This window comes from Thalassophryne amazonica, chromosome 14 (genome assembly GCF_902500255.1).
Source record: "Thalassophryne amazonica chromosome 14, fThaAma1.1, whole genome shotgun sequence".
In the NCBI taxonomy this organism is placed as follows: Eukaryota; Metazoa; Chordata; class Actinopteri; order Batrachoidiformes; family Batrachoididae; genus Thalassophryne; species Thalassophryne amazonica.
Genome location: NC_047116.1, coordinates 79,097,565 through 79,124,732, shown reverse-complemented (window position 1 = coordinate 79,124,732; position 27,168 = coordinate 79,097,565). Strand labels below are relative to the sequence as shown.

Genomic DNA, 27,168 nt, shown 5'->3' with positions numbered 1-27,168 from the left:
TGTTGTTATATGGCATTAGAGAACATAAAGAAGGAATCATATCCTTAAACCTAGTTACAGCGCTTTCTGAAAGACTTCTAGTGTAATGAAACTTATTCCCTACTGCTGGGTAGTCCATCAGAGTAAATGTAAATGTTATTAAAAAATGATCAGACAGAAGGGAGTTTTCAGGGAATACTGTTAAGTCTTCTATTTCCATACCATAAGTCAGAACAAGATCTAAGATATGATTAAAGTGGTGGGTGGACTCATTTACTTTTTGAGCAAAGCCAATAGAGTCTAATAATAGATTAAATGCAGTGTTGAGGCTGTCATTCTCAGCATCTGTGTGGATGTTAAAATCGCCCACTATAATTATCTTATCTGAGCTAAGCACTAAGTCAGACAAAAGGTCTGAAAATTCACAGAGAAACTCACAGTAACGACCAGGTGGACGATAGATAATAACAAATAAAACTGGTTTTTGGGACTTCCAATTTGGATGGACAAGACTAAGAGACAAGCTTTCAAATGAATTAAAGCTCTGTCTGGGTTTTTGATTAATTAATAAGCTGGAATGGAAGATTGCTGCTAATCCACCGCCCCGGCCCGTGCTACGAGCATTCTGACAGTTAGTGTGACTCGGGGGTGTTGACTCATTTAAACTAACATATTCATCCTGCTGTAACCAGGTTTCTGTTAGGCAGAATAAATCAATATGCTGATCAATTATTATATCATTTACCAACAGGGACTTAGAAGAGAGAGACCTAATGTTTAATAGACCACATTTAACTGTTTTAGTCTGTGGTGCAGTTGAAGGTGCTATATTATTTTTTCTTTTTGAATTTTTATGCTTAAATAGATTTTTGCTGGTTATTGGTAGTCTGGGAGCAGGCACCGTCTCTACGGGGATGGGGTAATGAGGGGATGGCAGGGGGAGAGAAGCTGCAGAGAGGTGTGTAAGACTACAACTCTGCTTCCTGGTCCCAACCCTGGATAGTCACGGTTTGGAGGATTTAAGAAAATTAGCCAGATTTCTAGAAATGAGAGCTGCTCCATCCAAAGTGGGATGGATGCCGTCTCTCCTAACAAGACCAGGTTTTCCCCAGAAGCTTTGCCAATTATCTATGAAGCCCACCTCATTTTTTGGACACCACTCAGACAGCCAGCAATTCAAGGAGAACATGCGGCTAAACATGTCACTCCCGGTCTGATTGGGGAGGGGCCCAGAGAAAACTACAGAGTCCGACATTGTTTTTGCAAAGTTACACACCGATTTAATGTTAATTTTAGTGACCTCCGATTGGCGTAACCGGGTGTCATTACTGCCGACGTGAATTACAATCTTACCAAATTTACGCTTAGCCTTAACCAGCAGTTTCAAATTTCCTTCAATGTCGCCTGCTCTGGCCCCCGGAAGACAATTGACTATGGTTGCTGGTGTCGCTAACTTCACATTTCTCAAAACAGAGTCGCCAATAACCAGAGTTTGATCCTCGGCGGGTGTGTCGTCGAGTGGGGAAAAACGGTTAGAAATGTGAACGGGTTGGCGGTGTACACGGGGCTTCTGTTTAGGGCTACGCTTCCTCCTCACAGTCACCCAGTCAGCCTGCTTTCCCGGCTGCTCGGGATCTGCCAGGGGGGAACTAACGGCGGCTAAGCTACCTTGGTCCGCACCGACTACAGGGGCCTGGCTAGCTGTAGAATTTTCCACGGTGCGGAGCCGAGTCTCCAATTCGCCCAGCCTGGCCTCCAAAGCTACGAATAAGCTACACTTATTACAAGTACCATTACTGCTAAAGGAGGCCGAGGAATAACTAAACATTTCACACCCAGAGCAGAAAAGTGCGGGAGAGACAGGAGAAGCCGCCATGCTAAATCGGCTAAGAGCTAGTAGCTACGCTAAGCTAGCGGATTCCTAAAAACACGCAAAGTGAATAATGTGTAAATAATTTAGAGGTGATTCAGCAGAAGGAGTGCTTTAGTTAAGGCACATAAAGATTACACTGGGAAACAAATCGTAATCTAGATAACTAGATCAATCTAACTGCGCAGATTAAACAGCTAACAGATACAGAAAAACACCGCTGTGCTCCGGAACAGGAAGTGATACAATACCGCAGTGAGAGCCAACCACCAGTAGAGGTGGTTGGCCAGTATAATAACAGGAATATGTGTAAAGCCTAATGATGGATTTGTCCCAGTCCCAGCAGAAGACTGCCCCTCCCTGAGCCTGGTTCTGCGGGAGGTTTCTTCCTGTTAAAAGGGAGTTTTTCCCTTCCCACTGTGGCCAAGTGCTTGCTCACAGGGGGTCGTATTGACCGTTGGGGTTTTTCCGTAATTATTGTATGGCTTTGCCTTACAATATAAAGCGCCTTGGGGCAACTGTTTGTTGTGATTTGGCACTATATAAATAAAATTGATTTGATTTGATTTGACTTGTGATTCAATTAAATTTATTTAGTTTATATAACACCAAATCACAATAAAGCTGCCTCAAGGCACTTCAGACATGTAACATCTAACCTTACCAACCCTTAGAGCAAGCACACAGGTGGCAGTGGTAAGGAAAAACTCCCTCTGATGATTTGAGGAAGAAACCTCAAACAGACCAAACTCAGAGGGGTGACCCACTGATTAGGACATTCGACCAAAAAAGTTTACAATAGCACACAACACAACACAACATTTGATGAAAGTCCATGCAGGTGTCCAGTCCACTGTCAGGAGGGGAGGGGGTTGGGGAGTGGGGGGTCATCGAGCCACTTCTTAGATCTGTTCCTACAGCAGAGCCCATCCGGCAACCGCCACAGAAATCATCCAATCCAGTACATGGATACAGCCACATCTAGACAGAGAGAAAAAGAAAAGAGAATCAGTCAGCCAGAAAACGACACTTAAGGTATAATTTGTCAGCATTAAGTAACAGGAAAGCAGAAGAAATACTAAGGTGATCACCAGCCACTAGCTCTAAGCTTCACTAACAGATCCAGACTTTAGATAAAGTTGAGGCCGAGACCCGCTTTGTTTACTAATAAAGTGAATTTAAAAGGGTAGGAAGCATAGTAACATACTATGGCAGTATGCTAGCCATACAAAAGGGAGAATAAATGCATCTTGTCTGGACTTGAAAGTCTCTGCAGAATCTGACTGTTTTATTGATGCAGGGAGATCATTCCACAGAACAGGTGCATGACAAGAGAAAGCTCTGTGACCTGCAGACTTTTTATTCACCCTAGGGACACAAAGTAGTCCTGCACCCTTCGAACACAGGGCCCGGGCCGGTACGTAAGGTTTAATTAGGTCAGCTACGTAGGGAGGTGCTAGTCTATAAATAATTTTATAGGTTAATAGCAGAACCTTAAAATCTGATCTCACAGGGACAGGAAGCCAGTGAAGAGATGCCAAAATGGGTGTAATGTGGTCAAACCTTCTGCTTCCTGTGATTACTTGTTAGTTGTGATTACTTGAATCAGTCACTCATGGATAGGTGACAGGTGTTTTTGCGGTCAATGGATAACCGGTTGAATGAATTTGCAAACACAGGATGGAGTTGAATGTTTATTAAATTAACTCAGAATGCATGAATGGCAAAGAAAACCCAGGAACTATTCAGTAGCAGATTTATGTTTGAGAAAAAAGCAATGACCCAATCACACACACACTCTCCACCTTCAAGCTGATTTGAGCCTTTAATATGGCGTATCTGACACTATCTAAAGATCCTAATGAAATATTTTATATAAAAACATTCATTTTTCCAGTGTTGCACTACAGACGTATATATAAATCAGGTTGTATTGAATGAATATGTTTGCACTGTACAAAAGAAAAAGTTACAAAGATGAAAAAAAAAAGACTTTCATCATCTGGCTGTACAGACATTTTGAATTTTCTCAATTTAAGGATATTGGATCACTATATACTAAACAGTTTGCTCAGACTGATATGTTTGACAAACTTCAAATATTGATTTAGATCAACTCACAATTGCTAGTACGGGATTTTCCGGAATATAAATTTTGTTTAGTTTTTTTTTTTCTTTTTACTAGTTATATTCTGTTGCAATTTCTATACGAAAAATGATGTTTTCATCATTAATAATAATAATAATTCTTAATATAAAAACTATTTATATACAACTTTCCTAGGAATCACAGTACTGAACACAATAAACTCCAATAAAAGAATAAATGGCAATAATAAAATCATGCCATAACAACGCACAAAAAAAAGAATTGATAATCCAGAAAAAAATATGTGATTTATAATCTGGTGTGACTTGTACTCCATAAATATGGTGCATTGGTCTTAAAATAATATCTTGTATAATAATCTATATAATAATAATAATAATCTTGTATTGTATTTTGTTGCCTTCGGTTTTTAAGTTTTCTCAACCTTTTCTTTTTAGCATGGTGTTAATCATGCTATAATGATGGAAATACAGGGGAAAAAAAGTCACAGCTCTCTGTTATATACAGAAAATGTTGCTTCCTGGAGAAATGCTGTTATTTAGTGACACGATGAACCTTTACATGTATTAACATTATTGTTAAGATTTTTGTAGCAATTATAGCAAACTGAGTGATCTGAAATCATTGACCTGTTCAGTGTTTAGATGCTCACACACAGAGAAGTGGACTGTTCAAAGTTAATCCAATAGAAACACTCAAGGATCTTTAAATGCTAAACCCTCATACTACTGTTTCACTGTAGAAACTAAATCAGATGTTAAATGCTGTTAGTGGGCTCTCCAGCCATTGTGCAGGATATATGCATTCATTTATTGACTTTATTTAAACATATTTTTTCATTGTTACGTTTCTGTCTACACATTTGTGCAGGAGCAAAGACGAGGCAAAGCGCTTGAAGACTGCTAGAATAACAACACGATCAACTCTGATACAGATCAGAGTTTTCTAATTAATTATAGTCTATAAGTTGCCCAAAACCTTCCTAAAGCCAGCCACTGGATCCTATCTGACCATGTCTTTGTCCTTATTTTTCCCTCAGAATGCTAGTGGGGACCCAGCAGTGAGCAGCACAGTCAACCCTTTGATTACCAAAAGATCAAAGGTTAAGCTTGAAGCAGAGGGTCCTCTGCCCATCTCCCCATCTTCTCAGGTACCAGTAGCCAAACACACTCACTCACTCATCTTCAACTGCTTACTCCAGTGAAGGGTTATGGGGGGCTGGAGCCTACACTCAAAAAATACTGTGCTCAGTGAGCATAATAAAAATTATGTAAGGTATTTCCACCCAAGTACAATGCGTTAACTTAGCCAGAAACAATGTTTTTGAGTGACCTAAGTGTATATTTGATGGGCCATCATGATGAATTTGCGTTACATTTACCTAATTACCATGGTTCAGGCCAACTTGATTTGTAAAGGTAAATGTAGACCAAAATGCAAATTTGTTGGGTCAACATGATGAATTTGCATTACTGTTACTCATTTACCATGGTTCAGGCCAACTAGATTTGTAAGGGTAAATGTAACCAAAAATAAAAAGTAGGTCCCTTCTGGTGCTCCCTTGTTTGTGCTCAGGATTGCCACAGCAAAACTGAGGTGGATCTGCATGTTGAATTGGCACAGGTATTACACCAGATGTCCTTCCTGACGAAACTCAACATCACGTGGAGAAATGTGGCAGGGGTGGGGTTTGAACCGGGAACTTTTTGTACTGAAATCAAGTGCACTAACCACTTGGTCGCCACCCCTGCCCTATAAGGGTAAATGTAACACACTGATGTAATGTCCTTAGGCCATTCAAACTTGTTTGATATGATTATGAGTTACTTAATTTATTAGGGTCTTTACAACCTCTTTTAAAATACTTCAGTTACATGTCAACTTAACTTTGCTGTGTTGGATCATCACAATTTATGCAGATCTACCTTGGATTTGCTGTGATGACCCCAAGTGCAAACAAGCGAGCAGCCAAAAGGACTTAGTTTTGTTTTGTTTTTTTGGTTACATTTACCCTTACAAATCTAGTTGGTCTGAACCATGGTAAGTAACACTAACACAAATTCATCATGTTGACCCAAGAAATTTATATTTAGGTCACCACATTATTTGTCTGATCATAATGATTCCAAAAAGGTATAGTTTGGACTATCTATGACTGAATGTTCTGTAGTTATGGGGTAAAAACAGCAAAAATGATAACAAAGGTCAGTTTCAGTTTGTACAGGGGTCAAAAATTAAAGCTGCTCCAATTTCAGTAAAAAATGATGCCTGTGTAATTCTTCATTGACCCCTTGCTGGCTACAGTTTTCTAAGTGTTGTTTCGTCACCTTAAGTGGTACCGAAATAACTGATTGGCCCATGGACTAAGTGTCGATCCCACACAAATGAATCAAGTGAAAGATGGAGAAAAAGAAGATATAATTGAAAGAGAACTTGGCGATCTTAATTATCATTGTTCCTAAGAAAGCCTCTCACTAATTGCAATTGCTAATTTGCCCTTAATTAATTACAGCTAGTAAATAAAGGCCCAGCTTTAATCAATGACAAGGCATGTTGTCAGCAGCTGAGATTTAACAACTCATTGGGAATAAGAAGCAGATAAGATAGGACAGATACAAAATAGACCTGAATGCTCCTCTATCTTATTGACCACGTTCAGATGAAAAATGGAGTTTGTTGGTGAGTTTGTAATCTATTTAAATACTCTTATGGAAACACGGAGTTCACCTGTTTTCCTCCAGGAGCACAGTGGAGGAATCATGGACCTGAATGAGGATCTCGACAAAGATGAATGCAAACAGGAGCCAGAGGCTGTATATGAAACTAACTGCCACTGGGAGGGCTGTGCCAAGGAGTACGACACCCAGGAACAACTTGTTCACGTGAGTATGAGGGTTCTGCTTTTTATATCTTTCTGCTATTTATATGGTGCAATACTCAGATACACCTTACATATGTGGGTTCATGACATGTGCACACGTTGTTTGTACACACAGTGATGTACAGTACTGCATCAAACGGTAATGAAACTGAATTGAAAACTAAAATTTATCATGAAATAAAAATGAAAGATGACATACAAGCTGTAGAGCCAAAAGGCGAGACTTTCAATTTACCAGGCGATTTAGACTCCTATCCTCATCTACGGTCATAAGCTTTCACTAATGACTGAAAGAACAATGAAATGAGGTTCCTCTGTCGGGTATCTGAGCTCACACTCAGAGACAGGGTGAGAGGTTTAAATATCCAGAAAGGAATCAGAGTAGAGCCGCTGCTTCTTTGCATTGAAAGGAGGCAGTTGAGGTGGCTTGGGCATTTGGTGAGGAAACCACCTGATTATCTTTTCTTTGAGGCACATCCAACTGGGAAGAGACCTTGGGGAACATCCAGAACACTCTGGAGAGATTATATCTCCCAGTTGGCTTCGTAATGTCTTGGGATTCTCCAGGAAGCGTAAGAGGACATGGCTGAGGGCACAGAAGTGTTGGCTGAGCTGCTTGGTCTACTGCCAGGATAAGTGGCAGAAAATGAATGAAACTAAAAAGCTGGTTTTCTTTCTGCCTAGAAGTGGTGCAGGGGGGAATCAGATGCACAGAGATGTTGCAGGAATGAGGAGGCAACCATTGACAGTTTACATTCAGATTCACTTCCAGACCAGAAAATCTCTCATTTGTTTCCCATCTAAATGTCAGTGTGTCTCTTTCAAATACACACCACTCTTAAAGGGAATCATGGATGATAATCTGATTCATGTTAATCATATTATGCCTAAAACACACCCATGATTAATTGACAATCATACAAACCCTTTGTGCCCTGTGCTTACCTTTCACTCCAAACACGTATCATGTAAACAGGAAATTGGAGTTGTACATTCCCCAAATGCATGTGCTTTAGACAAATGCACTATAGATGTCACAATAGGATCCCTATTGTGTTTACATTTAAAGTTATTTTAGTTGTTAATTCATGTTCCGTATTTTCTAGAGTATAAGTTGTCTTTTTTACTAGTTTGGGAGATCCTCCCAATATTAACTATTTATATTGCACTTTCCAATAAATTAAAGCATGAAACAAAATAAACACCAATAATAAAAGAATAAATGCCAATAAGAACACAACATCAATGTACAACAATCCCAAAATAAAAACCTGATTTTAAAAATATCTAATGGACTCACATTTTTATTGTAGCATTTATTTGTGCATCTTGCTTATTTTTGGAATTTAGCAGTCCTTTTGATACACACCACAAGCTGAGAGCTTCCTGTGTAATGCCACTGTTGTTCTCCATGTTGCTGTGGGCAAGCAATCCATGTCCATCTGAGGATTTATTTTATTTATTTATTTAACGGTGTCAAATAATATTGAATATGTTATCTAGCACATGTTCATTTGTCCCATCTTGCTTATTTTTTGGAATTTAAGAGTCCTTAAGTAACTAACAGCACAGACTGTGGTGTGCACATGTGCTACACTGTTCCTGCCTGTGGTTGAACTCGTCCACAGGGAAACTGTTAAAAACAGTTTTGCATACAGAAAAATAGTGCAGCTTATAAGATGCTAAAATCCTCATTAAACTTCAGAATAATGATTGAAATTAAGAGAAATGGATGTATGCATCCCTCCCTTACACTGGCCTTCGTCAGCTCCGCAGTCATGCCAAAGTTGACTCACATGAACTAACTTCACCACTTTAGTCACAAGATAGCCGGAGTTTATATGGTACCTGCACGTAGGGCAATAACTTTATTTACAGTAACTGTTGTAAATGACAGAGGGCACTCAGAGCTCTGACCCCTTCCCCCATCAGATTTTTGTGATGTCATAAGGCAAAACTGACATCAAAAATATTTTGAGGCAGATCGGGATGACCATCAAACTTTAGTCACTACTTCCATATCCCAAGGACTGTCTGTCCACAATATTTGATAAGGTTTGTCAATCAATCAATCAATCAATTTTTTTATATAGCGCCAAATCACAACAAACAGTTGTCCCAAGGCGCTTTATATTGTAAGGCAAGGCCATACAATAATTATGTAAAACCCCAACGGTCAAAACGACCCCCTGTGAGCAAGCACTTGGCTACAGTGGGAAGGAAAAACTCCCTTTTAACAGGAAGAAACCTCCAGCAGAACCAGGCTCAGGGAGGGGCAGTCTTCTGCTGGGACTGGTTGGGGCTGAGGGAGAGAACCAGGAAAAAGACATGCTGTGGAGGGGAGCAGAGATCGATCACTAATGATTAAATGCAGAGTGGTGCATACAGAGCAAAAAGAGAAAGAAACAGTGCATCATGGGAACCCCCCAGCAGTCTACGTCTATAGCAGCATAACTAAGGGATGGTTCAGGGTCACCTGATCCAGCCCTAACCTATAAGCTTTAGCAAAAAGGAAAGTTTTAAGCCTAATCTTAAAAGTAGAGAGGGTGTCTGTCTCCCTGATCTGAATTGGGAGCTGGTTCCACAGAGAGGAGCCTGAAAGCTGAAGGCTCTGCCCTCCCATTCTACTCTTACACACCCTAGGAACTACAAGTAGCCTGCAGTCTGAGAGCGAAGCGCTCTATTGGGGTGATATGGTACTACGAGGTTCCCTAAGATAAGATGGGACCTAGAATTATTCAAAACCTTATAAGTAAGAAGAAGAATTTTAAATTCTGTTCTAGAATTAACAGGAAGCCAATGAAGAGAGGCCAATATGGGTAGATATGCTCCTCTCCTTCTAGTCCCCGTCAGTACTCTAGCTGCAGCATTTTGAATTACTGAAGGCTTTTTAGGGAACTTTTAGGACAACCTGATAATAATGAATTACAATAGTCCAGCCTAGAGGAAATAAATGCATGAATTAGTTTTTCAGCATCACTCTGAGACAAGACCTTTCTGATTTTAGAGATATTGCGTAAATGCAAAAAGCAGTCCTACATATTTGTTTAATATGCGCTTTGAATGACATATCCTGATCAAAAATGACTCCAAGATTTCTCACAGTATTACTAGAGGTCAGGGTAATGCCATCCACAGTAAGGATCTGGTTAGACACCATGTTTCTAAGATTTGTGGGGCCAAGTACAATAACTATCAGTTTTATCTGAGTTTAAAAGCAGGAAATTAGAGGTCATCCATGTCTTTATGTCCGTAAGACAATCCTGCAGTTTAGCTAATTGGTGTGTGTCCTCTGGCTTCATGGATAGATAAAGCTGGGTATCATCTGCGTAACAATGAAAATTAAGCAATACCATCTAATAATACTGCCTAAGGGAAGCATGTATAAAGTGAATAAAATTGGTCCTAGCACAGAACCTTGTGGAACTCCATAAGTGTTGTTTGTCCAACACTTGTTGAGATAGTTCGACAGGGGCTGTCACATAACCTCTGCTCCTCCTCTGTTGGTAAGTAGATGTAATAATGCTACATTTTCATGTAATAACAGTTATCGAGATACAAATCTGTGATGGGAAAAACTAGTCAAAACAGAAAACCCTAAATGTAACAAAAGTAAATTCTGAAATAAGCTTTAAAATCTTTCCACACTCTTACATCTAACTGTGTAAGAAGTGAAAAGTTCAAACAACTTTTCTGTTGTTCATTACATCCATGCTGGCTGAGACTGGTCAGCAAGCCAGCCAGTAACTGATCCTTTCCTGTTGGGTTGACACGCGTAAGGATAATGAGCCTACCAGCTTCCACCAAACTGAAGCCCCAGCCCACAGCTGTCCTCCTACCCCCAGCAGCCCTATGACCCATGACCCCTAACCCTTCACTCTCAGTGACACCTCCAACCCCCTGAAGCCCAAGGATCAGCCATAAATCTATCGTCATGCCAGAAGCTCTGGAGTTTTAGACCCTTGTGTTCCCCCGTTTCCCCGCCTGCCCAGGCCAACTTGGCTATCAGCCACTTCAGAGGTGTGCACTCGGCTCAGTGTCCATAGAGCCCCTAACCTGGAACTTTGCAGGATCAGAGATTGATAGAGGTTACAAGTCAGGTCTGGAATTACCTTTAGGAACATTTGCTTCTTTGCCTTGTCTGTAACCACAACTCCAGCTCCCCAAGTGTCAAACTCTGAGTCTTTGCCAGTATTGGCCATTGGTTTGATTTTAGGTGTAGATGGACAGTATGAGGCCAACACATACTAAAATTCTTACAGGTCTATCTTCTTTCTTGAGAAGATACCCCTAAGATAGATGGAAGATAGCAAGATGAATTAGGTTTATCAATTTTGCTTTGTTTTTGGTGCACTGCTGTTTGCATGTTTGTGTTTTAAAACTTTAGTTCAGTGATTAATTTATATTTTGTATTAGTTATCATGGTTATACATATATTATACATATGTATAATATACAATATTATACAAATAAATATACATTTTTTTTTTTTTTGGTTAAAGGGGTGGGCGTTTATAAGCTTTTGTTTCTGCCTACACCCTCTCGGGCACATGGGTGAGTTTTCTTTGTTATTTTGTGTTTGTGTGTGCTGAATAAATTCATTCATTCATTCTTTCAAATTTGTGAAGACCAACCGTATACATCCCATAAGTTCACATTTAGTATATAGTATCTCTTACCATATCACCAAAAAATAAAACTACTGCAGGTGCTTCTAGCTTCTGCTTGCCCAGAGTAATCTAGTTGAGGAGCGCCAAATTATGGCATTTACTGTACCTATATCCGAAAATAGAGGCTGCCGCAAGGCCACACTTGTTTCCATTCCTTCTTGGTTACCCGAAATAGATTTAGCAGCACTGTGCTGGCAAGGAACTGGCCACATAAGTGGAGCATTGTGGGCTTGATGTCTGAGGAATGAGTGTTCCTCTGGTGTGTGGATATTTGGCATGTGGGCACATAGGATTAGAGATTTTAAGTGAGTGTTTCCGTATACGTGGTAAGTGTGTTGTAATAGATTCAAAGCTGTTCAGAAGAATACATCTGTACAGAAAAAGTGCATTGAGTGATTGGATTGAACTCCATCTCATGCACTTGATAAACGTGATTGGTTAATTTTGACCCAAAGATGCACAGCGACAGGTTATACATTTTTTTCACTCTTGGACATAAGAGTCCATGAACCCAGAATCCATTTTGACCTAGTCAGTATCACCTAAGGTCAGAAAATAACATGTACAATGTATGACCACCTTAGAGTGGGTAACTTTACATCTTCCATGAGAGATTACATAGGGGTTCAAATTGAAAAATCCTTGAATCATGTTGAAAAGTGGAATACCTTATTTGTTAGTTCATAAGAATTACAAAAAAAGGTATCATTTGGGGTATTAATGCATATTATGGACTTACAGGGTAAAATACTGCAAAAAATCATGACAAAGGCTTGTTTTGTTTGTACGGAGGTCAAAATTTAATTTCTCAAAATTTGGTAAAAGTTATGCAAATTATTGCATGAGGCAATAGGATTAAAAAAATGGAATTGTTCAGACTCTTGAATGCAAAGTTTCCAAAATAATCGACAAACAAGGTCAACATCCATTGGATTCCGTGACATACCATATGTTCCCACATAATCCGATAACTAAGCATAAAAGATGATGAACACTAAGTCATTTTTTAAATGGAAATAGTTCATCCATAAAAGTAGCAGACAAGATTATTCTCAATTGAATCATTGGCATTACACGATAAAGTGCGCCACTGGCATCCTGAGTCAACAGAGATAAAGACAATGGGAAGTAAATCTAAGAACATTAGCATGTCCAGTTCCTGATTCCTGCTGGTAGGACCTGAGGAAGTGCCCCTTCCTTGAGAACAACACATAGACATAGCCTGAAAAAACAGATAGTCTCCTGTTGACAGGCACATTCATAGTCACCTGGAATGGATGGCACCATCACTCACAGGATACAAACTCCATGTGTTAACATGTGGGGTCAAAAAGCATTTTGCTAATTCCATTTCATTAACACACAGAATGGCAATCTGAAGATTTAAAGTCCTATCTTATATCTGACACAATCCAGCACAGTGCATTGTGCAAGTATCGTTGTTATTTTCCAGCCAATGCAGTTGTTCATTTTGATGCTTAGCGCTTAGCGCTTTAAATAGCAAATTTACTTGCACTCAGCTGTGTACTTGTCTTAAAATGAGGTGTGGTCAGGCCCAGTGTTGGGACATTGTGATTGTTAGGCAGTGTAAACCATTTGCACCATAGACTACAAAACCTGAAGACAAGCAAAGAGTTTTTCTGCTGTTTATGAAGTGAAACAGGCAGCACAATGGCTTAGGGGTTAACATTGTTGCCTCACACCAGGATGCCCACCTGGGGTCTTTCTGTGTGGAGTTTGCATGTTCTCCCTGTGTTTGCATGGGTTCTCTCCAGGGTCCAGCTTCCCACCACATCTAAAGACATGCTTATTAGGTGAACTGTAGGTGCGTGTGTAGGTGTGATTGTGTTTGTCTGTCTATATGTGGCCCTGTGACAGACTGGTCTCCTGACTGCTGGCATAGGCTCCAGTCCCCCCATGACCCTTAACTGGAGTAAGCAGGTATAGAAAATGGATGGATGGATGAAGTGAAACATTCAGATACACCTTACATAGGAGGGTTCACACTCATACCTGTACATACACAGATTGCTCCACTTCACTCATCAATCTACAAAAAACCTGAAGTTTGTTTTGGCTGATCCCGGCTGAGGGTCACCAGAAAAGACTATCCATCTCAGCCTGTCCTCTGTATAATCCTCTCACAAAGCAACCACCTGCATGTTGTCCCTCAGTACATCCATAAACCTCATCTTTGGCCTCCCTTTTCTCCTCCTGCCTGGTGGCTCCATCCTCAGCATCCTTCTCCCTATATACTCTGAGTTCCTCCTCTGCATGTCCAAACATCTCAGTCTCACGTCTTTGGTTTTGTCTCCAAATCATCTTACCTTCTGATTGGATCACTCATAATTTTGTCCACCCTTGTCTCTCCCAAAGAAAATCAGAATACCTTCAGCTCTGCCACCTCTCTTTTTGTTAGCACCACCACCTCTGACCTGTAAAACATAGTTGCTCTCAATACTCTCATGTAAATTTCTCATGTAAACTCAACTACCTTTCCCACCTTTACACCTTGCAACCTCACTATTCCATTGTGCTTCACCTAATTCACCTAGATGTACTCCGTCTTGCTCTTACTGACTTTAATTCCCCTTCTCTCCAGGGCATAACTCCACCTCTCAAGACTAATCTCAACCTCTCATTACAAATCACAGTGTCATCAGCAAACATCAAAGTCCTTCAAGAGTCTGATCTCATCCGTCAGCCTGTCCATCACCACTGCAAATGTAAAACTGAATTGAAAATAAAAATTCAAGATGAAATAAAATAAAAAGTAATGGATAAATTGCAAAACTTTAATATTGTTAGTACCATACATTTATGCTGTTTACTTCCTTTTCAAGTTTGCAAGCATGGAGCACCATGATGGGGCTGGCCAAGGGAGTGTCCAGGCCCAGCAGAGCCTGGTGGGATATTTAGGAGGTGTTACACAGACCAGGTGCTCAACAGCTTCACCTCAGGGTGCTGTGGTGGATTGATGACACTTTGATGCTTTGGCGTGTCCTCACCAGAAAAGCTCTCACTTCTGTGTCCTCATTCTAAATAGCAATGCACCTTTCAGGCACACACATCTCTTCAAGGTAGAAAGATGACAATCGGATCGGTGCATTTCATCTTACGCTATGATTACACGACAAAATACAACCTGTACCCTACTTTGATCACGGCATAAATAGCAAATTGGAGTTGAACGCACCCCAAAAAGGACGAGCGTGTGCAAGTTAAACCATGTATTGTAGATCATCTTGATATGGCCCTCATAATTTCATATTTTTACCTCTGTACTGTTTAAAAAAAAACTTTGTGATGCCTTATGTGAAATCTGTCTTGTTCTGCAGCACATTAATAATGACCACATACATGGAGAGAAGAAGGAGTTTGTGTGTCGCTGGGAGGAGTGCTCACGAGAGAAGAAGCCCTTCAAGGCCCAGTACATGCTGGTGGTCCACATGAGGCGACACACAGGGGAGAAACCGCACAAATGCACAGTAAGCGCGTCATGTCACAGGACACACTTACTAGTACAATTTGCAATTATTTTCATTATTGATTATTTTTAAGATTAAGTCAATAATTGTTTAGTCCATCAAATAGCAAACCATTTAAAAGGTGTCAACACAATTTCCCAGAACCCAAGAAGGCTTTTCTACACTAGTCATCTACAGTGATGCCGGTAACGCATTACTTAGTAACGCGTTACTCTAATCTAACCACTTTTTTTAGTAACGAGTAATCTAATGTATTAATCTTTCCAAATCAGTAATCAGATTAAAGTTACTTCTCCATGTCACTGTGCGTTACTATTATTTTTGCATTGTGGGTCGATAGCAGCATTAAACTTGGTCCGTGGGCAGGAAGTCAGGGTTCGAATGAACTGCCCACTTTAAGCGAGCTCGGTTTTCTGCAGCAGCTACGACTCATCCTCACCTCTTAAAGCATGGTGACAACAGCACACCTGCACTGAGCTTTACAAAAACATTTTTATTATTTTTTACTCCTTTATTTAGAATTCTGAGCTGAGCCGCTCCATATCTGCTTGTTCAAAACAGCTGATCCTCCACAACGCATCAACAACTAACACTATTTTCCACTCACATGCACCTAAACTCTCTTTCTGAGGACCACATGATGTGAAAACACAATAAAACTTTCTTACCTGTAAATTTGGTCATGTTTTCTGCATGAATAAATGTTATCCATTCTTTGTGCTCAAAGCAGGGGCGAATCCAGATGGAATGGGGGCGTGGGGCAACGATGTGCCCCCCACCACAACACCCCTAGATTAAAGGTCCAGTTTTGAAGCCTTTTTTACTACAACTACTAATACTACTTATAATAATAATAATAATAATAATAATTATAATAATTTCGACAAGTAAAATGTTTAGAGATAATTTAAATGTTAGAAAAATGTTACAAAGAATTTAATAGTTACATTTATAAACAATGTAGGTTAGAAATTGCCAGTTTTACTGTTACAGTGCTGTCAACAGTTAAATATGAGGTCAAGAAAGAGGTCTTTAATTTACTTTTTATAAAACAAGTATTTATTTTCATTGAAGTCAAAAAAGGGTGACTATAAAGTGAGTTTTGGCAAAACACGTATCATTGTCATTTTGAGGTGGCAGAGGGTTGTTGTCGGCAGCTGGGGAAAGTAACTAAAAAAGTAACTAGTAATCTAACTTAGTTACTTTTACAATTGAGTAATCAGTAAAGTAACTAAGTTACTTTTTCAAGGAGTAATCAGTAATCAGTAATTGGATTACTTTTTCAAAGTAACTGGCAACACTGGTCATCTGTGACTGTGAAGATATTCACTGTAGATTTAGATACATTAGAGCAGATGTGGAAAACCCTGGCTTCCTTGAGTAAAAGTCCAACAACATATTTGTTCCGTCCAACACCTAAACCAGCTGACTCCAATTAGTTCCACTCTTCAGGCAGGTAGACAAACAAATCAGTGAAATCAGCTGTTTTGGGCATGCAGTGAGAAGCAATACATGGGAGGACTTTTACTCAGTGAAGCCGGATTTTCTGCTGCTGCATGAGAGATATTTGACTGAGTATTGACAATTACAAAAATCAGAGTCTCAATCAGTTTTGAATCAATTTTAAATTTATTTTGAGCAACTTAGAGCCTTTTAATTCATTTATAGTGTTTGTCTTAAAAAAGATATTACAGTCTATACCCAAAAACATCAACAAAATATATGTATATCTAGATAGATGGATGGATGGATAGATAGATAGATTTCCATTTCTCTAAGAAATTGCTTGTTTCTGTGCTTGTTTCATTCAAAGTAAAGGACCTGCTTTTAACCACATCCCTCTCCTTTCATAGGAGGTAGACTGTGTGGGCATGTCACAAGTATCACCGATTGGGTCTGTGGACAAATATCACAGACCAACTCAAGAGTCCTCCTATTATTACTCCTATTATGTATGTCCCAGTAGTCAAATAATTGTATAACTTTGGGAATGTTTGATATAAAACCCCAATTCTAATCCAATTACATTTTTTTCTGCAAATCTGATTGGTTAATCTTGTGAGATTTCACTCTGTATAATATCGGGGTAACGGTGGCAAAATAGTCAAGCATTTCACATTTAGATATATTACTCCGCGCCCTGACCGGTGTTCTGACAAGATGTCATTCCTGTCGACAGCCCAGCCCTCCACACAACTGTGCATCCGTGCACATGTGCAGTATTGTCGGGACATGGAACTGTCGAGACACACAATTTGACAGAACACCAGACACAATTTGACAGAACACCGGCTGCATGCGCTGCTACGCAGATGTCATAATGATGCTGAGAGCGAGAGAAAGTCGCGTAGCGCTGCAGAAATGGGTGAATTTAAGCTACCATACGAAAGTATTGATGTGGATTCTGACAGAGAATTACCGTTTCACATTTGATGGATTTTCACATTTGATGGATTACTCCGCACCCTGACCGCTGTTGGAGTGACGCTGCTTCACGGTAAACCTCGCCGACCGAATTACCTACAGAAAAATAAACCGTGCAAATGACAGAATTAGATTAGAATTGGAATAACCCTCTTGTGCCTGATGATTTGAGGATGTTCATGCTGTTGTTATACAGTCACAACTATCCGCTAACTCGTCACCAGTAAAGCTCAATTTGCAACCGTATAACCAGCATGAATGTCCACAAATCCTCAGACACAACAGGGATATTCCCTAATTGTATTTGGCTGCAAAATATATATATAAATGACCCCTTTAAGCAGGTATTATCCCAACTGTATCCCAAGTGGAACATTTTTATACTACCTCAAAAACTGTCTATCATTTGAACCAGTTTATGACCCTTTTATGACCCTTTAAACATGATCAAAACTAGTTTATCTCAAATGAAATTGAACAAATGACATCCACACATTTGAAAAGGGGAACAAGTCAAAATTTGACATTAAACAATTCAGTAGAAATTAGTACAAATCTTTGAAATTGTTGGCGATCATTTTTCCGTTGAGTAGTTGCTTCAGCCCTTCTCGCTGCTGTAACTGACCGGCTGCAGGATCGCCTGACTGACTGATTATCAAACAGACTGACAAATGTATTTGACTTTCTGCTGAAGAGACAAGCGTTGGCCCTCCAGCCTCGCGTTTGCTTCCAGAAAGAACTAATGATGAAATGCTCTTCTGATTTTATTCATACTTATCAAAAGTGATATTTTCCATGTTGATCAATCTTGGTGGGCTTATTGAAGCCTCCATCTGGTGCATGAGAGGCCAGGGCTGAGGATGGGGTGGTGGTGGTGGTTTGCCTTCAAAAGTTGGCTCACGGATTCTTGTGAATCCATTAAAACACATGAGTTCTGAGGGTTGATTGACAGTGTGTTTGTGTAATTAAAATGTGAAGACAAGCAGGGGGCCACAGCCCCTTATTAAGATCACACTCTATATTCTCTGTGCACAAATTCAGCGTGCACCCCCATCATAACGTTCCCACTCTCAGCTTTTTTTTTTTATTTTGTGGGAGAATCGTCAGCTTTTATGACCCATGTTTGAGTAACTTTAATTTGATTCTATTTTTTTTTTACTTTCCAAACCGCTTCTGTTCACAATGACTGCTCTGAAGGAATTCAAAATTATGGCTTCTTACAGTACAAGTGAAGTCCAAATGCAAACATCTTTTTGTCTCAACAAAGCACAACAGGCAAAAACCTCCTGCTCACTTTACATATTTCATGTAATAGCCTTTTTTCCCACCAAACTGATGCTTTTGTGTGGCACGCCGCAGTCGGTGGGCAGGAATCCAAGCGCAGATTATATTCGAATGCTGAAACACACTGATTTCTCATTCTCTCTTCTCTCAAACTGGTTGCAAACACCCGTGCAGTTATTTGTTGTCTCTGTCTGTCTGTCTGTAGTTTGAGGGATGCTCCAAGGCTTACTCTCGCCTGGAGAACCTCAAGACCCACCTCAGGTCCCACACCGGAGAGAAACCCTATGTGTGTGAACATGAAGGCTGCAACAAGGCTTTCTCAAATGCCTCGGACCGGGCCAAGCACCAGAACCGCACACACTCAAACGAGGTACTTTTACCCGCACACACATCAAACAGTTGTCAGGATTTGGACTTGTTACTTCATGTCTTGCTTTATTTTGTTATTTGAATTTTTGTATGTTAATTCTCTTTCTGGGTTTTACTCCTGCTTGGGTTTTCTCCATCCCTATTTCTCTTGTCTTTCTCTTGTTGCTTGGTGGTGGGCGTTTCCCATTGTCTGGCCACTCCCTTGTTCTGGTGCTTTCTACAGACACCTGTTTCTAATTTGCAGCTCATCACCTGGGTGCATTTAAAGTTCACAGTTTGCTCTGTTCCCTCGCCAGATTGATGTGCCTTGTGCCTTCTCTCTAGCTCTGTACTTTGTGTTTCCTCGTCCTGCTAGCCTCCTCGTGTGTACTTCAGTACTCAGTTGTTTCAGTAAACCGTTTTTACATACAGAGCTACCTGTCTGAATCCTGCATTTGTGTCCGGCCATTTCTTACCACCAAGCCTGATAACAGTCAATTTACTCAAAGGGATTAGAGTGTCTTTGATTACCAAGGCAACCAAGAGGAGGAGGGATTGTAATTATTATGTTTGTTTTTTGTGTTTTTGTTTGTTTCACAATAATGTCAAAACTATAAGAGATAACACAAAATCAAAAGCATATGCAGGGTTATCCCCAGACAAGGATAACAGCGCCCTGCCGTTTTACTGTTACGCAGCACCGCTATACTGTGGCATCATCTCGCAATGTGGTTTTCATTTAACAATCTATTCATCAACCATCATCAAAACCATTTAAAGATATCAATCGTGACTCATCTTTCTGCTGATTAAAGTTGCTAACCATGACTCTTGTCTATTGCTGTGGGCAAGAAACGAGAATCGTCCATTTCACACTGGACTGTTTTTATTCATTCCTCCTTAACGTGCCTTTGTTGTGGGGCACCCAACAACAGCTCTCAGGCATGGACTGGACCATTAATATCTCCCGCTTTGCCGGTTCATAAACTGAAGGTATGGCCCCTAATGTAAAGGAAAAACAATAATAATAATAATATCCTCCGTGTGTTGTTGTGGGACTTGACTGATTAAACATCATTCCTCCAAATGCTGCTGCTGTTACCAGCTCACCAGCAAGCTGAAATTACAGACCCTCGGGTAAAGGAAAAATAATAATAAATCCTTCATGCATTGTTTTTGTCTGACTTGACTGATTAACTCTCTGGGGCCGAAGCTGTCGTATATGACAGCTAAGACCAAGCTTTACTAAATTATAAATAACTTTTTAATGATATGAGATAGAAACTTACTTTTTTTTTTTTTTTGCTGAAAAGTTAACTCCACGGACTTTCAAGCCAGCCATCGGCCATCTTTGTACTCCTCACAGAAGCTGTGTGATGACATGTGCAATGTGAGTGTCCAATTGGAATTGGTTCACTGTCACATGGTTTTCCAAAATCCAATGGTAGGGCATATTTACCTCACGTGAAAAGCCAAAGATCGTTTTCCAGAATGATATGTTACTAGTTGGCCTGTTTGAATAGCCCCCTGGGTCCTCCAATTGGACTCCACTGCACACTGCGCCATTACGCATAGCGATCAGTGAAAGCGGACAGAGCAGACGGAGAGCCTCTGATGACAATCTCACGTGCTCAAACAAAGAGTGTGTAGCTATCAGGAGTGCTCCACTAGTTTGCATGTGAATGTTACTGGATAACTCTGTTGCTTTCTCGGCGTAAAGCACTATTTACCATATCAATGGAGCGAGGGGAAGGGCCGCTCCTGAGACTGTAAGGAGCCAAAGTGGGCCAAAGTGTGAATGAAAGCTGCTTTAGGAGCAGCACAGAACACTCCAAAACACAGTAGAAGTAGAGGTTTGTGATGTAACCTTTGTGTAATAGCTGAGAGAAATTGCTTTGAGATGAGACAAACAACACGCATAGACCATTTTGTATATATTGTTCAAAATGTGCATTTGTGTTTGTTGTTTGAACCTTTTTGTTGCACAGTCTTTCACACAAGACCTCAAATTACCTTTATAAAGTGTCAAAACAGTTGTTTATTATAGTTTGCTGTGTGTTTTGAATAAATGTGTGTGGAAAATGATTTTCTGCTTTACTTTTCTTTTCTTATTTCTGATTGTAAACCTTTATTACACTTAAAACACAACAAAAGCATATATATTATGAAAGCACAGGTTCTCCTGAAAAAAGGAGATATAAAACTTGATTGTGGGATGCAGGGAGAGCTGTTAACAGCAATAATAAAACATTTATGCCAGGCGAGTGAACTGTCCAAAAAATGCCCTCGGACCCCAGACGGTTAAGTACTTTTCCTCCAAATGCTGTTGGTTTCTGTCTCTGCCACTGTCTGTTACCATCTGTTACCAACAAAATTATCCTGGTACTGGCAGCTCATTTTTGAAGTGAAAACTCTCCATTTCTGTTGAAAGTTGCTAAATCCCCGACAATGTGAAAGCACTTATGAAATGCACACATTCACCAACAGTTTTTAGAAGAAGAACTCAGCCCTTTTATTTGCTGTTAATTAAATCATTTCTTAATGTTAATTTACTGTCTGAATGTATTTATAAATTGTTTAGGTTCTTGTTATCATGTACACATTGTTATTATTATTATTATTATTATTATTGTCATCATTGTTGTTGTCTGTTGTCATCAGACTGCAGGCTTACTTGTAGTTTCTAGGGTTTGTAAGAGTAGAATGGGAGGCAGAGCCTTCAGCTTTCAGGCTCCTCTCCTGTGGAACCACATCCCAATTCGGATTAGGGAGACAGACACCCTCTCTACTTTTAAGATTAAGCTTAAAACTTTCCTTTTTGAAAAAGCTTATAGTTAGGCTGGATCAGGTGACCCTGAACCATCCCTTAGTTATGCTGCTATAGACTTAGACTGCTGGGGGGTTTCCCTTGATGCACGCAGTGTTTCTTTTTATTCACCTCTTTTTGCTCTGTATGCACCACTCTGCTTTTAATCATTAGTGATTGATCTCTGCTCTCTTCCACAGCATGTCTTTTTCCTGATTCTCTCCCCTCAGCCCCAACCAGTCCCAGCAGAAGACTGCCCCTCCCTGAGCCTGGTTCTGCTGGAGGTTTCTTCCTGTTAAAAGGGAGTTTTTCCTTCCCACTGTCGCCAAGTATTTGCTCATAGGGGGTCGTTTTGACTGTTGGGGTTTTTCTGTAATTATTGTATGGCTTTTACCTTACAATATAAAGCGCCTTGGGGTGACTGTTTGTTGTGATTTGATTATATTTTATTATTACTTCTATTTTGTCATTTGATATTTAAATGTAGCACAATGGAAATAAGTGTTTTCACTTGTGTCAGCTATGTATTTTTAACATATTTACAATTATATTATCTACTTACATTGAACTTATTAAATAAAATCGCTTTTAATATAAAGATTATTTATCACCCCCTACTGGGGGAAATAACACTATTAACATTCCGGTTTGGCAGTGTTCATTCTTGACCAAAAATACATAAGCATACCAAACAGCAAATGTCAGCTCTTCCCAGTTTGTCTGTGATCAAAGTGACACGTACGCACAAGCACGCACACACAGTTTTTTGTCTTTTGTGCATTCTGCCGCAAGCAGTGCTTTCAATTTTACACACCCACAAACAGAGATGGTAGCAAAAGAAATCAAATGCACTACCTTTCTCGCTCATGGTAAAGGCAACATGACACTGAACTAAGCTGACTAAACCAATTGAACTACAAAAACACAATAAATCAATAACACTAACAACACTGTTAAAGTAACATGAACCACAATAACATTTAAATCCCCAAACTCCCATGGTGAATTGCAGCATAATGTCCATTGTTCACTGTTGTTAACTAATATGGCTAATTTCTCCAAAAATATTAGTCCTATCAACTTTCTGTTTTCGCAGTGTTCATCCTTGACCCAAAATACATAAGCATAGCAAATGGCAAATGTCAGCTCTTCCCAGTTTCTCTGTGATCAAAGCCATACACACACATTCCCGCATACATGCACACAGAGGCCACTTGGCTATTATAATATAGATTGTACAATATTTTGGAAACATGGTACGTAAAAGGTAAAATATCATGGTCTAATTAAGTTAATTCCAGAGTGATTTGGTATATTTAGAGTGTAGCTAATGTATTGTGCAATAAATAACATTCTATCATAACAAGAACTTGGTGATAGAGATTTTCTTATGTCTCTTAAGTTGTATATTTAGAGAAGACTGAAGGCTGAAGTTGCAGGAAATGGACTCCATTTGTACTTGAAACAGTCAACATGCTAGGGTTTCCTCCAGAGGAGGAACTGCACTCGCCACCTCGGGTGACAGTTCCCAACAGCACAGCTATACAAAAAAATTTCTGGGGAGAACCCTGCATATGGTAGTTTGGTTCCGTACACAGAAATGCTGATTTAAATCTTTCAACTTTAAAACAAAAGAAATATGTGGGTTTTGGCCATGACTGAGCCCCAGGTTGAGCTAGAGTAACCAGACAGAACCCAAACCCCCCAGCACTGTGTGTTCAGAACAGCTTTTATAGTTTGATGTCAAAGTCACAGTCAAATTTGAGGATGTCGCAAATTGTTTTTAACTCACCCTGCTGAAGGCCAGATGCGCTTATTCTGTGATACAGCATCTGTCAGTCATCCACAGTTCGAAAAGTTGCCTCTCCTCCTACAATTATGGTCTGATTTGGATCAAATTTGCACATAACCTTCCTGACCGACCTGGTCCACCATCAAAGGCTATGTTCAAGGTCAGACATCAAATTCTGTGGTCACTTAAAAGAATTTCAAAATGTGACTGTTTGGGGTAGAGCATCTTTAACACCCTGGGGGGGTTCTTTCTTTTTTCATTCATGTTGGTTCCTAATTCAGGTGCACCATCTGTGGGAATGAATTTTATGTGGTGTTCTATGTATTATATTGGCCACTACGTGGACACCTTCATGTGTGCACATGGGAGGTTGGATCCTTTTAAGCTGTGCAGCTTTTTTCTTTGTTTTAGCTGCTCTTGTTTTGGATTTCAACACCAGAAACATTCATCTGTATTTCACACAAAATCTTTATGGAGGTCTGTTTGCTTTTGGTTCTGTTGGCTGCCCCCATTTTACTCGGGTGCAAAGGTGTGTATGTGTGTGCATATGCCCGTGTGCGCCTCTATGCATCCTCTGTGTTTGTAACAATAAATACAACACCACACAATGCATGATAGGGTGTCATATGTGGGACAGCAGAACATGCAGAAGTTGTGGACATGCTCAACCTGCTACGGTGCAGACCCATCTCGCCAAGATGCACAGTTTGATCACAACTGTCCCTCCGACACTGCAATACAGCATGCATTTCTATACGATCCTGGTGTAAAGTACATTTATATCACATCAATGTGTAGTACAGTTAGCTTTACTCCTTACTTGTTTGAGATGTGGTAAGTAGTAAGTAAGTAGTAAGTCCCTTCCCTTCTAACCCCTTATTTTCACTCGGGGTTAGAGGTGGGGGATACCGGGAATTTTGGTATTGATCCGATACCAAGTAAATACAGACCCAGTATTGCCAATACCGATACCAGTACTTTTTCATATTTAAGCTTCATAGATCCAAAGGATCCAAAAGACCTAGGATAGAATTTTGCCAAACATTGTACGTGACAACAAAATACTTTATCACAATCAACATTTTTGTTATAAAATATCACTCAACACAACTTAAAACAAAATCTCCTGAGGTAGATGGCTGACAAACCACAATACAAGAGTGCGCTGCTCCGTGTTGTGTGACACAGACAGAAAGTAGACTTTGGTGAATCTGCATGCGCAGCAGTCAGTGCGTGCGGGAAAGAAAAAAGCTTGAGTATCGATCTTTTTACACAAGGATCATGCAATATCAATACCAGCATTGGTATCGATATTATCGATATTAGGATCAGTCCGCCCACCTCTACTCGGGGTCGCCACAGCAAATCCGATGTTGATTTGACACACGTTTTACGTCGGACGCCCTTCTTGATGCAACTCCACATTACATGGAGAAATGTTTGAGAAGTGGTACAGTGTCTGTTTTGGTCTTGCATGCTGCGTTGTGACACCCCAAATTATGTAGACCTCTCAACAAATAAAGTGTTAATGTTCTGTGAGAGGTACGAGGGCTGTCCGTAAAGTATAGGTCCTTTTTATTTTTTTCAAAAACTATATGGATTTCATTCATATGTTTTTACGTCAGACATGCTTGAACCCTTGTGCGCATGCGTGAGTTTTTCCACGCCTGTCGGTGACGTCATTCGCCTGTGAGCACTCCTTGTGGGAGGAGTCGTCCAGCCCCTTGTCGGAATTCCTTTGTCTGAGAAGTTGCTGAGAGACTGGCGCTTTGTTTGATCAAAATTTTTTCTAAACCTGTGAGACACATCGAAGTGGACATGGTTCGAAAAATTAAGCTGGTTTTCAGTGAAAATTTTAACAGCTGATGAGAGATTTTGAGGTGATTCTGTCGCTTTAAGGACTTTTCACGGTGCGAGACGTCGCGCAGCGCTCTCAGGCAGTGTCATCAGCCTGTTTCAAGCTTAAAACCTCCACATTTCAGGCTCTGTTGATCCAGGACGTCGTGAGAGAACAGAGAAGTTTCAGAAGAAGTCGGTTTCAGCATTTTATCCGGATATTCCACTGTTAAAGGAGATTTTTTTAATGAAAGACGTGCGGGCGGATTGCAGCGTCGGCTCGCAGCCGCCGCGACGCTCCGTCACAGGAAAAACACCTCTGCTGGAAGCCTTAAGGACAAGTTGGAACATCTCCAGCTGATAAACAATTTCTCATATACTCACTCCACTGAAAGCCATCAAAAGCCAACTGGATTTTAACAAATGGTTATCAACACGGAGGTGTTTTTCCTGTGCCGCCGCGCCGTGTCGGCTGCGTCCCGACGCGCAGACCCGTCCGCACGTCTTTCATTAAAAAAATCTCCTTTAACAGTGGAATATCTGGATAAAATGCTGAAACCGACTTCTTCTGAAACGTCTCTGTTCTCTCACGACGTCCTGGATCAATAGAGCCTGAAATGTGGAGGTTTTAAGCTTGAAACAGGCTGATGACGCCGCCTGAGAGCGCTGCGCGACGTCTCGCACCGTGAAAAGTCCTTAAAGCGACAGAATCACCTCAAAATCTCTCATCAACTGTTAAAATTTTCACTGAAAACCAGCTTAATTTTTCGAACCATGTCCACTTCGATGTGTCTCACAGGTTTAGAAAAAATTTTGATCAAACAAAGCGCCAGTCTCTCAGCAACTTCTCAGACAAAGGAATTCCGACGAGGGGCTGGACGACTCCTCCCACAAGGAGTGCTCACAGGCGAATGACGTCACCGACAGGCGTGGAAAAACTCACGCATGCGCACGAGGGTTCAAGCATGTCTGACGTAAAAACATATGAATGAAATCCATATAGTTTTTGAAAAAAATAAAAAGGACCTATACTTTACGGACAGACCTCGTATGTTTGGTAGGTTCTTTCTTTAATCCTTAAATTAAAATCATTTTGAGTCTTCACCTTATCCATGTTACACATCTGATGCTTAAACGTCACTCGTTTCTGCCACAATAAAAACTCTTAAATCCCTTTGTCAGAAACCATATGTGTGCAAGATCCCAGGATGTACCAAGCGATACACAGACCCCAGCTCACTCAGGAAGCATGTTAAGACGGTACACGGTCCCGAAGCCCATGTCACCAAGAAACAACGGGGCGACGCGCCTCCAAGACAGCAGCCGCCCAAAGGTAACGGAGAAAACGAGTCCAATTCCAAGCACAGTGCAAAGGGCACAGATGGCAAAATTGACACCAACAGCAACTCTAGAGGAATGGAAGACTGTCTACAGGTCAAATCCATCAAGACAGAGAACTCTATGGTGAGTCCCAATCACAAAAAGAAAAATAAATCCACTTTTTTGTTCATACTTTTATGGATTCTTGTTAAAAATTTCAAATTGATGTTGATTATTGTTAATGTTGATTATTGATTAATGTTGATATTGTTAATGTTGAATCTTGTTAATGTTATTTTCCTTACTGAAACATAACGTATGCTGATTTGGAACTTTATATTGTGAGACCAATTCTGAGCA

General features: G+C 40.3%; 1 protein-coding gene across 1 annotated transcript in view; it reads left to right on the top strand.

Annotated features, from left to right (window-relative positions):
* The window catches only part of gli2a (GLI family zinc finger 2a), a 299,357-nt gene that overhangs the window by 251,077 nt on the left and 21,112 nt on the right, over window positions 1–27,168 (top strand). The window contains exons 8-12 of the mRNA XM_034187294.1: window positions 4,999–5,109; window positions 6,701–6,841; window positions 14,849–14,998; window positions 18,912–19,076; window positions 26,671–26,952. Of these exons, the coding sequence (XP_034043185.1) occupies window positions 4,999–5,109; window positions 6,701–6,841; window positions 14,849–14,998; window positions 18,912–19,076; window positions 26,671–26,952 (849 nt within the window). The remainder of the gene's footprint in view (window positions 1–4,998; window positions 5,110–6,700; window positions 6,842–14,848; window positions 14,999–18,911; window positions 19,077–26,670; window positions 26,953–27,168) is intronic.